The following is an 18678-nucleotide window of genomic DNA, read 5'->3' on the forward strand; positions in this document are numbered from 1 at the left end:
CTATGCAATAAAATAAACGGCTACCTCCCTGATCTCTCCAGTTTTTTCGCCTCGCGAAACCTGGCATTATCACCGACTAAATCTTCCGCGACCTTATTTACAACATGGACGTCCCAAATGTCGACCATTTTGAACATCCACGTCGATGGCTCTACGCTACCGACTGTCCTACACCCCAAAATCTTGGGTGTGACGTTTGATCAGGATCTACATTTTGGTGAGCACGCAGCCGCAATTGTTCCGAGAATTCAGAGCCGTAACAAAATCCTCAAATCCCTTGCTGGCAGTACCTGGGGAAAAGATAAAGAAACGCTCATGACTACATACAAAGCAATTAGCCAGCCGATTACGTGCTACGCGTCACCCATATGGTCGCCAAGCCTAAAAATTACCCACTGGAAGAAGCTACAGGCCTGCCAAAATACTGCTCTCAGAATTGCCACGGGCTGTCTTCTTATGTCCCCAGAACACCATCTACATAATGAGGCGAGAATACTCCCCATCAGGGAAAGAAACGAGATGCTGACCAAACAGTTCCTGTTGAATACCCAGAAACCTGGGCATCCCAACAGACATCTGATTGACGAGCCAGCACCGCCTAGGGGCTTAAGGAGTCATCTCCGTAAGCATTTTGAGGAAATACGGCATCTGAGAACACAGCCGTATGAAGCGAAAAAACATAAGCAGGTCCTTGGTGAACTCCACAAACAGGCGTCGGACCTTTATGCCGGGAATTGCCCGGTGAACCCAGTACTCAAAGTAAAGTATCCAAAACTTGCGGAAGAGGAACGCATACTCCCCAGGGAAACGCGTGTCACTCTGGCTCAACTTCGTTCTGGATACTGTAACAGGTTAAACTCTTACCTATCCAGAATCAACCCCGACATACAAAATGTATGCCCCGCTTGCAATGTGTCCCCACATGACACCAACCATCTCTTTAATTGTAATGTGGAACCAACGCCTCTAACACCCCTTTCCCTATGGTCCACCCCTGTTGAAACAGCAAGTTTCCTTGGACTCCCGTTAGAGGATATTGATGACAGTTTGTGATCGGTCGCGTCTGTTAGGTGGGGCGAAGCACTGCTACAACAACAACAACAACAACAACAACCTTGCCTGGGAAGCTTTACGGTCACGATACGAAAACAAGCGTATCTTGGTTGACAACCAGATAAAATCCTTACTGACTCTTGCCACTATTCCATCCGAAAATAGTGAGCAACTTCAGAAATTGCAAAATACAATAAACAACTGCCTATCCGTCCTTCACTCCCAAGGAGTTACGACAGACAGTTGGGATCCGATTCTGGTGTACATTTGTTCATCAAAGCTCCCAGAAACAACCCTGTCACTTTGGGAACAGTCTCTCTCTTCTCGAAGAGATCTACCCTCATGGTCACAAATGAACGACTTTCTCACCTCGAGATATGAAGTCGTTGAAAGGGTCAATAGGCTTCAACCAAGCAAACAAAAACCAGTCGCTCATCAAAATTCTACGCAAAACAGGTCCTTCAACAGGACGCAAACCCTTGTGGCAGAATCTAAAAAGGAAACTTGCCAATGTTGCAACTCCCCGCACCTTATTAGATTCTGTCCACGATTCAAACGAATGTCTGTGCAAAACCGGACACAATTCATAAAACAAGCTAAGCTGTGTACAAACTGCCTTAGCAGCACTCATATCATCAATGAGTGCACGAGCAAGTGGTCATGTTCGACATGTCATCAACGGCATCACACGCTGTTGCATGCGAGCCCACAAGCTCAACGTTCCACCCCGCGAACGAATGCACCAAACGTGCAGCACACAACTGCTGAGTCAACATCTCCCGTTCGACAAACGCAGAATAGCTCCGATTCTGGCGAGCTACCGTGTTGTTCAAAACACGCACCGGTTCAATCATTGCATGCAGCCAATGATAACCAAATTCTCCTTCCTACTGCTATGGTCGCAGTCGAACACGAAGGGGAATTATTTCAACTGAGAGCCCTTATTGATCAAGGCTCGGAAAGAACTTTCATTTCCTCGAAAGTGCAAAAACGGTTGAAACTTCCATTTCAACATTCAAAGTTCGAAATCTCTGGCATGGGTGGACAAGTCGTACAAAAGTCCTCCAAGCTTTGTCCTTTGACACTGGTTGCATCCAAGGCCATGAAAAGGATAAAGGCTCATGCCATTGTGTTGCCGCAATTGACAAAAAATCTGCCAACATCCACCATTAGTCGCAAAATCTGGCAGCAGTTCAAACTCCTTGAGCTCGCTGATCCCAGTTGCCACATACCAGGTCAGACTGACATGGTCATTGGCAGCGACATATTTCCCCAAATTCTGCTGGAAGGTATAAAAAAAGTGTGCGGTAGCATACTTGCGCAACAAACCATTTTTGGTTGGATTCTCAGTGGTTCAATAACTGAAAATGTTGTGTCATTCTCGACGCAAGTCCAAGCGTCAAACGAGACACTCAGTTCTCAACTGAGAAAATTTTGGGAAGAGGAGGAAATTCCACAACCTCCACAGATATCCCCCGAGGATCAAGCGTGTGAGCAGATATATGCAACAACCACGACACGTGCACCAAACGGTCGATACATTGTGCGACTTCCATTCAAGAAAGAGTTTCCTGAAAAACTCTCCCTCGGCAAATCCCGCCCGGCTGCTCTGCAGCAGTTTTTCAGCATGGAGCGATCGCTTCAGAAAAAGGGGGAGTTAGGTACAATGTACAACAATGTGTTGCAAGAATATCTCGACCTTGATCACATGGAATCTGCCGACCCATGCGAAATAACTTCGAATGGCAAGGTCTTCTCATTTTACTTGCCACATCATGCGGTAGTCAAACCAGACAAGGTCACCACCAAAGTTCGTGTGGTTTTCAACGCCTCTAAAAAATCTGGGTCAGGAAAATCCATGAATGACGTGCTATACACTGGTCCAACTCTCTAACCAGATCTCATGCTACTAATTCTACAGTGGCGCATGCATAAGTATGTGTTCAATGGAGATATTGAAAAAATGTACCGTCAGATCCTTATACACGAGGACGACAAAGATTTTCAGCGAATCCTATTTCGCAAATCGGCCAACTCCAATGTTAGCGATTTCAATCTAAAAACGGTTACATTCGGCGTCAATTGTGCACCATATCTCGCTATTCGTACGTTGCATCAACTATCCGATGACACGAAAGCGACATTCCCGTTGGCTGCAACAATTCTCAAGACGCAAACTTATGTCGACGACATCCTATCCGGAAGTCATACCATCGATAACGCCACTGAATCACTCGTTCAAGTGATAAACGCCCTAAAATCAGCTGGTTTCATACTAAAGAAACTAACGGCTAATCACCCGGCCATATTAGAACAGTTTCCGAAGGAGGATCTTCTAGACTCCAACTTCTTAAAATTTGAGAGCACTTCCAATACCAAAACTTTTGGCATTCGATGGAACGCGCTCACGGACAAATTTTCATACACCATTCTGCCGGAACACACCCAAAATGCGGTCACAAAGCGACAAATTTTATCTTCTGTTGCAAAACTGTTTGACCCGGCAGGATGGCTGTCGCCAGTTATGATCCAGGCCAAGATGCTTCTCCAAGAAATCTGGCTGGATGGCAGCGATTGGGATGAAAGCGCCAAACCCGCAACATTATCAAAATGGCAACATTTCGCAGAAAATCTGCCAGCCATTTGCCACATCGAAATCCCTCGATGGGTTAATGTCGTTCCAGGGCAAGACACCCAAATCCACGGGTTCTGTGATGCCTCGGAAAAAGCATATTGCGCAGCGATTTACATCCGCACACATGTGGGCAACCAAATAAAATCTTCTCTTTTGGTTGCGAAAGGCAAAGTTGCCCCCATAAAAACTGTAAGCTTACCCCGCTTAGAGCAATGTGGTGCAGTCCTACTCGCAAAACTGGCTTCAACTGTTCGAAAACAGCTCGACTTACAAGCATGCAACATATTCTTATGGTCAGATTCTGAGATTGTACTAGCCTGGCTAGAGAAATCTCCATCGACCTGGAAGACTTATGTGGCCAACCGTACCTCTCAAATTCGAGAATATCTTCCCAGCGGCACCTGGCGCCATGTATCTAGCCAAGACAACCCTGCTGATCTTGGCACACGTGGTTGCAAGCCGCATGATTTGATAGGCTCTTCACTTTGGTGGCACGGACCACAATGGCTTTCTTGCCACGTTTCGGCATGGCCAAAGCCGAAAGCAGGTAGTGCTTCTCCACCCGAGAAACGCAAGGTCGAAGCATATCACGCACTCGAGGAAGAGGACGATATTCTCCAACGCTTCTCCTCATACTCTCGAGCTCTCCGTGTGATTGCATACGTGTTCCGCTTTGCGAACAATGCCTGCAGCAAATCCAAATCGGTGGCAACACGTAATCCCCATCTGACGTACAAAGAGTTGCAACATGTGAAAACGCGGCTTGTGGCAATGGCACAATCTCGCCATTTCGGGGCGGAAAAGAGCGGCTTACAAAACAATATGCCAATAAGCAAAAAGAGTTCCCTTCTGGCTCTTGACCCATTTCTGGATGGATACGGGCTCCTACGTATCGGTGGAAGATTGGAACATTCTACAATGCAGTACAACGAGAAGCATCCAGTAATCCTTCCTCCGGATTCAAGGCTCTGCCAGTTGTATCTGGAGTTTTTACACCGCCTGCTTCTTCATGCAGAAATGCGGTTAATGCTCCAAATGGTGAGGCAAGAGTACTACGTACCAAAACTAAAGCCTCTTATAAAGAAATGCATTTTTCAGTGCAAATCTTGCACGCTTTTCAAACAGAAAACGCGCACGCAAATAATGGCAGCTCTACCACCTGAGCGCTGCAATTTCTCACTCCCCTTTTCCACAACAGGAGTAGACTTTGCAGGTCCATTCCAAATAAAAGCATCGGTTCTGAGGTCGACCACTATCATAAAAGGGTACGTGGCTGTATTCGTCTGTTTTTCCACAAAGGCAGTACACCTCGAGCTATGCTCGGACCTTACTACTGAAGCCTTTCGAGCAGCATTCGCCCGATTCGTTGGCAGACGAGGTTATCCCTCAAAAATGATGAGCGACAATGGTAAAACGTTCATTGGCGCTCAGCGCGCACTCGAACGCGACTTCGTTAAATTTCTTAACGAATGCTCTGCGGACATTGTACAGAAATATGCCCCTCAGGGAATAAACTGGCAGTATATTCCACCCAGCGCCCCTCATATGGGCGGCTTGTGGGAATCCGCAGTAAAAAGTTTTAAAACCCACCTCAAAAAAACCGCTGCATCCCACAAGTTTACTTTCGAAGAATTCACGACGCTGTTGGTGCGTATTGAAGCAGTTCTCAATTCGAGGCCTCTCACCTCACTATCCCAGGACCCAGCTGACTTCACAGCGCTCACTCCGGGTCACTTCCTTCGAGGTGCACCGCTATTAGCCATTCCTGAGCCAAACGCGGAAGACCTCTCCTGGATAAATCGATGGGAAAAGCTCAAATCGCTTCATCACCAATTCAGTCGACGCTGGAAAGAGGATTATTTGAAGGACCTTCAGAAACGCTATAAATGGCAAACGCCACAGCGAAATCCTCAACCAGGCGACCTCGTCGTAATTAAAGAAGATTCACTCCCACCCACCGAGTGGCGTCTGGGACGAATCGAGAACGTTCGCCACGGACCTGACCACCATGTTCGGGTTGTAGAGGTTCGCACCCAAAATGGGCTTGTCATGCGCCCCTTAGTTAAACTGTGCTTTCTTCCAATGGAGCACTCTTCGAGCACAGCGCTCTAACTTATATACGTTTCCCCTGTATAATTAAATTTCCGTATCATCCGCTGTATCCAACTACTTCTCGTTTCTCTCTCTGCTCTTATGCTTTCAGGACGACACCATCATGGCATCTCGACCAGCATGTCCACTGGCTCCCACAGCAGAGACCGATAACTGCCTCCAGTGTCGGCTCTGCCACCGCTACCACGTTCTGCGGACCGGCCCGGCTTTCAAGGCGATGCGGCCACCGCAGCGTGCTACCGTGGCCAGGGCACAGGGCTATTGTTATAATTGCTTAGCCCTCACGCATACAACGGGTGAATGCGACTCCCGAGGGTCGTGCAAAATGTGCGGTCTGGCGCATCACACCCTCCTGCACAATGGACCGAAAAGTCAACGTGGTCAAGGAAAGGTCCCAACACAGCAAGCATCCCGGAAGCCGAAACCCAGGCCGAAAAAGAAGAATGAAGAGAGAAAGTCCACCTGCGCCTGTAGGGCACAAAAGGCGCACCCTGCGACCAAACCCGCAGCAACCCCAAAACCAAAACGGACGGTCAAGCGCACGATCGCGCGCACCCCAGACGGCCTGCAAACGGCGCAAGGCCAACGGCGCAATACCAGTCGCGCTTTGGATACCACCATCCGCGCCTTGCAGGAGCTGCAGAAGGTGCTTACAAGCACCTCCCTGCAGGGCGGGCAGGATGTCTAAGCCGCCGTCACAAATATTTAGACGGCGTCAAATATACGTATGCGCAGCCGTGCGCGGCGAAGTGGAAGACACCAACGAGCGACCACTGCCATCGTCGTCAACGATATTGGGTCAAAACAGTCAAGCATTATTAGCCGGCAATCGCGGACGCGCTTCTTTTATAAATTTAATTAATACTTTGGATTTGCATTTAGTTTGAACACTTATAAATAAAAACTGAATTATAACGTTTTATGAAAAGACCTTTGAACCCATTTATTTAGTGCAGAGTGAAGCGAAGAGAGACGACCATTTGTTCAAAGCCCTTATTTCTTGGCTAGAAAAGCAACAATCTAAGAAAAGTTATTTCCCCTTTATCCTAATATATATCGTATATAGTTTTCTACTTACCCGAAATGCAGTTCTGTAGTATTTCTTGACACTTTGTGTTTGCACTCACACTAAATAACAAATGATGCGCATTAACACGCTTAGAAGGATGATGATTGACCAATGACATTGACACACTATTATTTGAAATTGTGCTGGCTGTTGCAGCCAATGACAATGCTGATATATCACGTTTTTGCAAAGGTTGTTTACTACGAACTGATATTAAAATACGTTCATTTTCCAATAATAATTGTAAAACAATTTGTCTTGTAAAACCAGAGATAGTGGTTTTGCCGCCGATCGATGACACCTGCATCGGTTTACGAATTACGGAAATAAGCAATGTTGTAAGTGTATCTTGATTTTTCGGATGGCAAGCGCTAACGCGTGTAAAAAAGTTGATAGTAGCACGTTCCATACGTACGAAAGCCTGCTGCATGGGTTCCTCTCCAACATATTCCAATGGACGATAGTTACATAACAATTCCAGCAGTGATTTCCAAAAGATGGACCCCTGTTGTGTGCCTAACCAATCACGCATATGACCTTCCGCACAACATTCCGAAAAAAAATCTAATACTTTTGGAACATGAATCCAACTAAGTATCGCTAAATTTTCGCCACTGGACGTCGCTGATGTATTATCGTCAATATATTCTGCTTTATCCGCATCCGTCAAACATGTACCTGATGTGCTGCCTGTTGACAAGTCAGTCGACGACGATGCTGATGTAGAAGTGCCTGCTGACGATTGGTGACGACTAGATCGTTTAACCCCTGGCAAAAAAGCACTACAATATTGATATAAAGCATATGCTAATAATTTTGGTAGACCCGAATCTACTAATTGATATACAGCCATTGGAGATTGACATGCCATTGCTAAAGTTGCCAAATACGCTGGACGTTGCAATAACGTTGTTAAGTTTTCTGCAGCAACACTAGCAAACCAAGCACTTCCACTTTCACCTTTATTATCATCAGTTAATCCACCAGTCATGCCAGTATCGATTAGGTTAGCTTTTGGTGCAACTCCTGCAGTAATTACAGCGCTTACATTTGAGTTACTGCTACTCATTTTATCTTGCGTTTGTTGCACTTTAACATTGACTCTATTAAGCAATTGATTGAATAGCTCCGGTTTTATACAACAAAAGGAGCATAGCAAAGAATCGAAAGCTACTTTCAATGGCTCTTCATTTTCCAGTGTATCAATCCAGTATATACTCGCATCAAATATATCATTGGTAATTAGCTCGTGCAAATTTGTTACATAATTCTCCATATGCACTGACCACAGAATCGAAGCCACACACTTAACAAAACCACTTTGTGGATTATTACAGCGCAATGTACGATTACTAAAGTTATGTCGTAACTTAACGATCCACTCAAGTAATACTTGAATTTTATCTACCGTATATTCATCTCTTGTTGTTGCCAATTCATAAAGTAAATTGCAAATACTTTCATTTGAGAGTTTGTAAGCTGGAAATTTAAAGAAATGCAGTTTTTATTTTGTCTACAAGTTCAATTCAATGAAAGAAAAGAAGTTATACTTACTTTGCGGCGTGGTGGACCAAAGCAAAACGCGTATTATAGATAAACATAAATTACGATTATAGGCACCTAGGTTTAACAAAACAGTATGAAGATTTTGTAACGCTGCATTTGGTATCATTGGCATTATATTCATTAAAGAACAACATGCTTCGAGAAAGCCAGGGTATATGGCTGATGCACCAATCACATCCGCAGCCATTTTTTCGTCATAGATAATAGCAGGCGCTTTGAAGCAACGTGCTAATATTCGTATCCAACCAACGCTTGTTTTTGCAAATGTATCCTCATCATTACTTTGATCAAAATTGAAAACGCCACTTCCGGCAACACCCACTCCAACATTACTACTTCCACTTGAACTGTTGTTTAATGCATTGGAGTTGAACGCGAATATTGTATTGCCCAAAATAGCAATTTGTGAGAGACCAATACTCGAACTATCTTTCGGTCTAAAAAATAAAACAAAAAGAATGATTATTGATTTGGAGAAAATAGCGGTTTTAAAATCGTTTGCAAAAGGTGGTATGGTTTTAACTCAAAACGAATGTTTAGGACCGTAACAAAAATTTTGCTGCAAAAACAATTTACTGTGAATGGTAATTTGGTTCGCACAACGGCATAAACAAATCTAAATAAATATCGACATCCATACATCAAAATGATCGGGGTGAAGAACAAAATGCATTAAGCCATGTCCATCCGTCTATCCGTAAGCACGCTAACTTATGTAAATTTTGAACCAAATTGGCCGGTAACCACGCCTACTTTTGGCCTATATATAAAATTTTGTTAACACCAAACACGTGATAATTTAGTAAATAATGTAGCTGCAATAACAAAATTTCATGTGTGGGTTAAAATAGAGATCCCTTATTGAATTTTTTTGAAAATTTTCAAAAAGGGGCCGGGCACCGCCCACTTCTGACAAAATTTGGCAAATATTCACCCCTATTCTGCATTTCGATTACGTTCCCGTTCTACGCTCCGTTTTAATCGAAGTAGGGTATTCTGCATTACGACGGAATCGTAATGAGAAGAGGAAATCAGCTGTTTGTACGGAATGTGTGAACATTGGAACAAAATAAATTTAAGAAAATTTTAAAAAAAAAACACTGAAAAACGTTTATATTTTATTATCCACGCCATTTTGTACAAAAAAAAAGCAATAGAATATATTGCCGCAGTGTTAGATTTTTTTGAGTGAAGTGCTTTCATAATCGTGTGTGTTTTTGTCGTTATTTTGGCCAATTTCCGTCATGGCCACCAAGTTTTTTTAAAACGGATTCCTGCACGAATATATTTGACATTTTCTGAATTTTATGGATAATAATTTCATTGCACTGGACTAAAATACTTCGTGAAGATTTATTTATTCTTTCCGCAAGGACTGTTTGCGTTTTCGCTTCACCTTCCTCTACTCCGGCAGCTTGCTTTGGCATATAACTGAACCCAACCAACAGACACAAATTATAGCTGTCTATTATACTGGAGCCAATAGCCGCGGCATTATTTGTGGAGTTGGAAAGCAACGTATACGAAAATGGCCAGGCGAGAATGGAAAGGCAAATATTGCGAAGTTTGTGTAATCCATTTGAGATCAGTGACGAATTGTAAGAAATTGAACTTAAAAGTGGTAAAGTTTAATGACTTATTTTCTTATTTAGGTAAAAAAAAAAAAAAAACTTTCGACTTAATAAGGATGCTTCAAGTATGTGTTAGATACTTTTGCGGGTCAAATACGTCCGAGGACTTCGACATCGACATCGACATGTTGGTTTAGATCTGGAAACATATAAAAAACAATTATCATCAAGCCTTTTACGTTTCTTAACAAGTTTTACTTACATTTTTGTTAAAATTCTGTTATAAATTAATACAAAAAATAAAAAGAAAATATTTTTCCGCCAACCAATTTGCAACTTAGAAAAACGGAATTACGATCGAAATGCAGAATACACAAAATCGAACGATTCGAAGTTGGATCGAGAGATTGGAACACAGAATACCAAAATTGCCAAATCGAAAAAATTCCAATCCAAGTCGAAATGCAGAATAGGGCTGATTATTGGTCATAAGTAAAAAACTGTTTAAGTTGCCATCACAAAACTCGTCAAAACTATTACTGTTGCCAAAAGTAATTATGCTGGCAAGTCTCTTCTACAAAGATATCTCTGTTGACTCGTTCCACCATACCATCGGAATAAGGATGCAATACAGTTGTCCGAGTTTTTCGAACTGCCTTACACATTTCCTGGAATACAGCTGATTCAAAAATTCCAGCCTTGGCTAGAATATAACTCCATTGGTACACCATACCTAGCTACTGCTACTGAGTAATTTTGCTTCATCTTTCCGGCCATCTATAAAATCTTTTTTAGCCTCAGCTTTCGAGTAGTGCTTTCATTCCAAATGGTCTTCGTGACATTGCATTAACATTCCTTGTCGATGCTCAATGAAAAAACCTTAGCTTTGTAGTCGCTCGATCCACCGTGCAAATTGACCTCCCGGATTGCAGAACTGCAAGAACCATTTCAACGATGCGTGATCTATCCTGACGCGGAATCGTAGAGGTACTTGTGAAATGTTATATGCACTCTACCAATGCCAAGAGCTCTCTCCGTCTAACGCTATAGTTTTATTCTGGTTTTCCAATTGATCGGCTGTAATAGGCAACTACATTCTGCTTAATTGCAATGACGTCTGTTAATGAAACAGGATTCGCCGCGGATAGGTGAGGTTGACAATTGGGTTTGGAGAAGCTATATATTGCGCTGGCAACCTGAAGGGTTGCGCTACACAGCCCCTTGAATCTGGTATTTTAGTCGCCTCTTACGACAGGCATACCTACCGCGGGAATATTCTGACCCCCTAACCCGCTGGGGTCAATAGGAAAGATCAGAGAGATGGTTGACTACATGAATACAAATTTTATCCGTTTCGCCGCAAATCAAGAAACAAAGCTGATCCGGCAGGACTTCCGAACTTACGATGGCTACAACATTCATAGGAAAGATCGCACAAGGGGCAATGGTGGTGGCCTTGCCTTTATCACCCATCACACCGTGCAATATAGTATATTTCATCCCACCATCAGCCGCAGGGATAAAACCTTAGAATATCAAGGCATAACCATATGCTCAGGCGATGCTGACTGAGAAATATATTAAGATCTATATCCCTCCTGCCACCTGCTGACCACGTAGCTATCGCCTCACCACGCATTCCAGCTTGCCAGTCCACACCAGAGGCAGGCAGCGAGCAGAGCAAACAGACAATACGATTTTCTTCCCAATACGATGATGTCGCCTAGGTACACTAAGCATCTTTTCAATGTAGTCCTTTCATTACCTGATCCATATGTCTCTCAAAAGAAGCTGGTGCATTAAAAAGTCCAAAGGGCATTACTGTAAATTGCCAAAGACCATCTCCTATACTGAAGACTGTTTTCTAATTGTCTTCCTCCTTTACCCCCACTTGCTAGTAGGAACTTTTTAAGTTCTGTTTGGAAAACCTTTTCGTACAAGATAGCGAGTCCAGAGAGTCGTCAATTCTTGGCAGTGTGTAGCTGTCCTTCTTCCTGCAGTTTGAGTGGTGACTTGAACTCATTGAGAACGCTTACTGGAATACGCCCATCTTGTTTAGTTATATCCAGTGTTTTTCCTATAAGTATATTCGGTGTTGATTTGGTTGCTGCCTCCACAACCCACAACGTGTTTGTACCATAATCTTCTTCAACCTTTGCTCAGATTACTGCCTTCGGTTTTGGTAGTGTTCAAATATATATAACATATTTTTAAAATTTATCTAAAATACTTACATACACCCACATATAAAAGTCAATAGGTTCGTTATCTAGCGACCTTTACATAAAATTAAATTATGTCCATATTACATAATTTTACCTAATTCAATAACAAGCTAGACATTAACAGTTAGCATTAAAAAACATGGCAAGCATTGCTTATCACCAGCTAAGATGCACATTTATAAATGCCCTCAAGCAAGTGAAAAGAAATGCGCACATACAAAGTCAATACAAAAAGGGGCCAACTGATAGTTTTAGAAAATACAAGTAAACATACATAGTTACATTAAAAACATATTTTAAGAATTTATATGTAAACACTTGTATTATTAAATAAAACCAGAATTGGAAAGACTATCACGTTAAGACGCAGACTAGGGGATGCCCTTGGGCGTGAACAGCGAGGTGCCACAAAAGATTTGTAAAAGTTACGGAGACGACGGATGGTTCCCGTCCAGTGTAACCATCCCTTACAAGTGACACATTGACATGAGTGTGACCGTCCTAAAAAGATTATTTTCCGGCAAACGCAGCAAAACCATTTATCTGGACCGGGATCAAGTACAGTCCCCGGATTGGGTTCGATACCTTCCTGAAGCAGGAGAATATGGCGCACTCCCGCTGCAAGGATCTGCTGGAAGGATGGCAATTTGTGGGAGGGACGCAACAAATTAAATCCCAGCAAACACAGTTTCTAACGTTAGAGAAATATTTTATTTTACATTAGAATTCTAATGTAGTTCTCTAATGCATTTTGAATCGAAAACTAGGTTAGAATTTGACTGTAAAACGGTTCAAATAACACTAGAAATGCTGAGCTCAATATTTAAGTATGGTTTTAATTTATTATAATAGAAAAAACCTTTGAAATATGTTCCTTCTTAATACATAAGCTTATAACCAAATAAAAGTATTTGATTCGCTGATTTTAAATAATTGAACTTAAATGCGCATCACTTCAAAATTCTCATTAGTAACCCATTAGAAATTGACGTTCGTTCGATTCGATTAGAATTCTAACCATTTCCTCGATATCGAGAAGGAAGTCCCCTTTTTGTCGAGAATGCTATAATTCGCGACAGTATCGCAAATCGTCCTCTAACCTTCTACCTTAGAGAAATACATTAGAATTCAATTCGTCTTCTAATCGTTTTCTAACCTAAATGTTTGTTGGGATGGGGTTACACTGAAATGACAGCCCTTGGTAGGGAAAAACCCCGAGTCGCTCCAGTACATAGAACTGGTTGTCTTATCTCTGCAGCTCTGAGTTTACGGTATACAAGGCGCGATAGCCTTCGGAGGATTTTAGGCTGAGCTTCTCTTCCAACTTTCGTCGTGCTCATTTGTAAAATTTTCCTACAAATTTGCGGGTTTTATGCCGACTCGGGAGTTGTAACTAGAAAGAGGCATACCTTCGAAAAACTGGGAAACAACTTTTTTGTTTATGATCACGATTAGTTTGGTCCAACCCCGGCGAACATTGTAAAGTATATTATTTAATATAAAGAAAATCGGCCATGGAATGCAAATAAAGAAAAATCTATGTCCTAGAACGTGAGTAGAAATCGCGCCCAATTTAAAAAAATTATTCCACTATATAGATGTAACGCACCTGTACAAACGAAGCACAACACTCGTAGCTATTTCTGGTTTAGCTAGCTTCAAGCGTATGCAAGTCATGCCCGAAGTGGTGAGAGGTGGTCCTAATGGAATTGGTCCCAAGCCATAATCGCGTGATACTTCTAAAGCAACTGCAAAAGGGCATGATGCTAATGTTGGTGCATGTGGCTGTAATTGTATTTCCTTCAAAAGTATGGCAGTTGGTAGTGTAATTGTCAAATCTACATGAGATTCGTTAGGGTAAAACATATAACTCCATGCGGGTGTACGAGGACGTCTATGTGAAGCTACTGGATTCATAATTAAAATATCTGCTGAATGTGCCGTGTCATGCTCAGCAGATATGGTGCAAAATGGAGCGAAATTAATGAGCCCTTCCTGAAAATTACGTTGATTTTGGGCGCTGCTGGAAGATGAGGATGTCTTTTTGCCATTACCATTCACGCATGTATGTGAATGTAATTTCAATTTAGTATTTTTCGTCATATGTTGCATAATCAACGAAATCTATTTAAAACGAAAAAAATAAATAAATAAAAAATACTTATGATATCAAAATATAAAGTTAAAATAAATAATTATACGTACCAAGCCAGGTTGCATATTTATTAGGATTTTATTTAATCGCACCAAATTTTGACAAATTATTCTTATACCACCTAATTGTGTAAAAATTTGCACAGCTACAGAAGCCTCTAGTACTTTTGATATATACCATAAAAAGGGTTCCGACAACTGCAAGCGAGGCAAAGAATTGCGCTGAATGGTACCTGAACAAAAAAAAAGATTGATTATTGATCTCTTACTTCAAAAATATATAATTCACGCTGGTTCGAATCGAGCTCAAGGTCTAACAATAATTATTTTATCATTATTATTGTTAGGCCTTGAGCTCGATTCGAACCCGCGATCTTATAAATCAGTAGGCCGATATAACAACAAAAATGTGTATGCATAATTCTATTACAATGTTGGTAGCAACAGTACATCCTGTTCACTACCACTTCAAATTGTCATCTAAACCAGCTATCCGCAGCCCAATGAACTAGCAATTCGACAGGGTTGTGACTAAAAAAATCGGCGTTAAATGCACTGGTTTCACATTACGGTAGGGATGTTCAGTTTGTTAGTACAAGATATCTACGAACTTGGTATAGACTTTGGCATGAGGTACACGCTACATGAAATACCAAGAGCACGAGCTATGTCAATACAATGTAGGTGGCAGAGCCACGAACGTCCGTTGCGATATAAGCACCCTTTGCATGAGATAAACTGACAAGGGTATAACTTGCTTAAATATTCCTTTTTTCGGGCAGACGCAGCAGCATCAGCCTCTTGGCACGGAGCGAGGTTAAATACCTTCCCAGAGCAGGAGGCTGGGAAGCAACACCCTCCAAGGATGGCAATTTTTAAATTGCAGTAAATTAAACGAGTTATACTAGAATGACAGTTCTCGATCTGGGAAAAAAAGAGTCACTGTGGTACTTCTATCTATTCTATGTTAATAGTCCTTTGTCGGATATCGATCCTGTACGTTTCAGTACTAAACACCATTAAGGTATTAGCCCGACCATCTTGGGAAATATTTAATATGACCACATTGAATATTCTATGCCATAGCGCAGCCCCCTTCCCCACACAATTCCATGAGGAGCTTGGTGTCACAAGAGCCTTGCGTAGGTGAGCTTGACAATAAGTTTGCGGAGGCTTATCAAGCCCTTGAATCCCCACTCTGTTGTTGTTTTTGTTGCGATAAAAACATTCCCCGAAGGTTTTGGAGAGTGTTATCGATGTTGATGGTCCTCTGCCGAATATAGATCCGCTACGTTCCAGTAACAAGCACCATTAAGGTCCAAGCCCGACCATCTCCAGAACGATTTAATATGACCACGTTGACACTTCAAGGCCATCCCGCCCCACCCCCTTCTTTCATGAGGAATTTGGGATCGCTAGAGCCTTTACTGCAAAGAAACATGATTCACCACGGTTAGGTGAGCTTGACAATCGGGCTGGATAAGCTATAAATTGCGCTACACAGTCCCTTGAATCATTTGGGTATTTGAGTCGCCTCTTACAACAGGCATACTTGCCGGTGGTATGTTCTAAGCCCCCTAACCCACTGGGGAGTGAGTCCTCAATATATGTGGCCACAAGCGATAACGATATATGTAAGTAAATGCCCTTATGAACTTTAATTAATTTTTTGGAAATTTTACGTCCTTACAATATTTTTTAACACGTTCAATATTCTGTAGTGCCCTTATGTTCTTGGCGCTGTTATTGACAGATATATTTACTTACTGGCTTCCAAATATTGACATATCGGTGCAACAATAAGACGTGCATTTGACGCTTTATCATATAATGTAATGAGTAAATTAAAAACCGCATCAGCTGTACTTTGAGGCTCATCTAGCAAGAAGTTCGATGATGAAGCCATGATTGTGAAAGAGGAGCTGGAACAATGTGACAAAGAACCCAATAAACGTTTCATTGTGGGAAAATGGCGCAGCACTAGAAATGAATAAGTTAACAAAAATTAATTTTTATCTTTTCACGGTATTACTCACCAGTATCAGCTATGCAAGGGATCTTTGGGCCATGACCTTCTATATTTAATTGCTCCGCTTTGGTTTCATCTGTTTGACTTTCATTTGAAAGCTCCTTCTCTTCCGGGATAGGTAACTCCTATTTATATTAAATATTTTAAAATAAATATCAATATTCAAACATGACCTAAACTTCGGCATTCATACATCGGCGGTTGAGTTGAAAATCTCTTTATCTCGGCGAAATTATTTCTACCATTATTTTTCTCGGTAGTGGCCAAAGCAATTTTTTGTAGAAATTTGCGCCATAAGTCAAATAGTATAAAAGTAAAAATTTAGACGTTTAAGCTTTTTAACTTTTAGGAATATGTGTTATATAAGCTTGAAATTGAAATAATTTTTAAGGTTCAAACAGACAACGCCTAATTTTTTTTACTTTTTAAACCCAATATATAAAAATATACATTACGATGGGCCCGATTTCAAACTTCGAATGCCAATATCTATGCTTTAGAGAATTACTTCGAAAAACGGGGAAGTTACTTTTTTGCTTAGGGTTCAATCGTTACAGAAAAGTGTTTGGTCCAATGCCAAGCCGAGTTCTGTGCTGTGCTATTTAATATTTCACTTACACTTGGTTGTCGAGGCAGCTCCGTCTCTGCCAATGATGAAGCGAGTTTCAATAAACTAACAATCAACGAATTATCAGATAGTGTGGTATTTTGTTTAGAGTTTTCCGACCCAAGAACGTTTGCAAACAGATTGCTAAAAGTACTCGTGGCGTTGTTACAGTCAGATGAGCGTTGACATTGCAGTTTATCGCCATTTGATATGTTGTTATAAACCAAAAACGCTTAAAAATAAATATTAAATTAGCAGTTAAATTGAAGTAACGGCATTAACATACATATATATGTAGATAGACCCTTATACGGGAAGGAAATGGAACTTCACAAATAAGCTGCAAATGTATACATACGTTCTTATCTTAATAGTTACAAGTTATTTGCTAGATCCGAACTAATCTGCATGTTTATCTTTATCTTGCATAGGATTGCTTTAGCGACTCTTTCGGCATTAGGCCCACCATAATTCTACATTTTCTCCCTTCGGAATGTTAAATTTCTATCTTGAACAGTCGCAGAGGAATCAGTCGTTATGCATTGAAAGGGTTGTGTTTTCAATATTTTTTATAATAGTGGGGGAGGTTTTCAAATTTGACGCAGGTCTACATATTTCTCCGTCGGCCAGAAATGTGTAAAATTTAAGCAAACCCCAGCGGGTCAGAATATACCCGCGGTAGGTATGCCTGTCGTAAGAGGCGACTAAAATACCAGATTCAAGGGGCTGTGTAGCGCAACCCTTTCAGATTGCCAGTGCAATATATAGCTTCTCCAAACCCAATTGTCAACCTCATCTATCCGCGGCGAATCCTGTTTCACTAACAGACGAGACTTTGGCGACCCCAAGCTCCCCATGGAACTTGGGGGTGGAGAGGGAGGGATGGCCTGAAGGTTTACTGTGGCCATATCAATCGTTCCCGAGATGGTCGGGCTAGCATAGCACCTTAATGGTGCTGTGTTACCGGAGCGTACCGGATCTGTATCCGGCAAAGGACCATCACATCGATAACACTCCCCAAAGCCTTCGGGGAGCAACCTTATCACTACAACAACAACAACAAAATTTTTGCATACTAAAATATCGATGGTTCATTGTTTCGTGAATATTTCTCCATATAAAAAGTGGGCTTAATAAAAGACCGATTCCTCTCATTTTCATTGACAATCTTTCTTATTGCAACAGAGAGCGATGCGTTAAACGAAATTTATTCCACAAAAAAATATGCTTATGAGACTTCGGACGGACGAACGTTTTTCCGTTGAGACTACCCATTTTTCGGTTTATTGATCAATTTGCGATTTTGTAAACAAAGTCATTTATTTGACTGTTTGCAACTTTCACCGTGCTTTGTTCCCTTTAAACATTTTCCGCTTTTTCTTTATAAAAATATACATATGTCAATATATTATACAATCAGTTGCACGAATTTTCATTTAAGTTTTTTTTAAGTTTTCACTAAGAGCTTTTAGAAGTTTTCCAGTAAGTAATTTGGTAGCTCTTTGAATTCTAGTATAACAAACTAATAGTCTCAACGCGCTAGAACACTCTGATTTTTAAAACTGTATGTATTGAGCTTTTCTTTTCTATATAAAACTATTATTTGTAAAGTTTGTCAGTAAAACTACGCTTAAAAGTATTATGCAGTTCGTCTATT

At 41.4% G+C, this 18678-nt stretch overlaps 1 protein-coding gene across 5 annotated transcripts in view; it reads right to left on the minus strand.

Moving 5' to 3' along the window:
* Window positions 1–18678, minus strand: part of Bruce (BIR repeat containing ubiquitin-conjugating enzyme) — a 268342-nt gene that overhangs the window by 36248 nt on the left and 213416 nt on the right. For all 5 annotated transcript variants that reach the window (XM_067760344.1, XM_067760342.1, XM_067760343.1 and 2 more), the window contains 7 exons: window positions 17033–17253; window positions 16422–16539; window positions 16153–16365; window positions 14437–14618; window positions 13841–14355; window positions 8424–8872; window positions 6879–8348 (listed from right to left, as the gene is read on the minus strand). In XM_067760344.1, the coding sequence (XP_067616445.1) occupies window positions 6879–8348; window positions 8424–8872; window positions 13841–14355; window positions 14437–14618; window positions 16153–16365; window positions 16422–16539; window positions 17033–17253 (3168 nt within the window). The remainder of the gene's footprint in view (window positions 1–6878; window positions 8349–8423; window positions 8873–13840; window positions 14356–14436; window positions 14619–16152; window positions 16366–16421; window positions 16540–17032; window positions 17254–18678) is intronic.

The sequence above is a fragment of the Eurosta solidaginis genome, chromosome 1, assembly GCF_040869045.1.
Source record: "Eurosta solidaginis isolate ZX-2024a chromosome 1, ASM4086904v1, whole genome shotgun sequence".
Classification (NCBI taxonomy): Eukaryota; Metazoa; Arthropoda; class Insecta; order Diptera; family Tephritidae; genus Eurosta; species Eurosta solidaginis.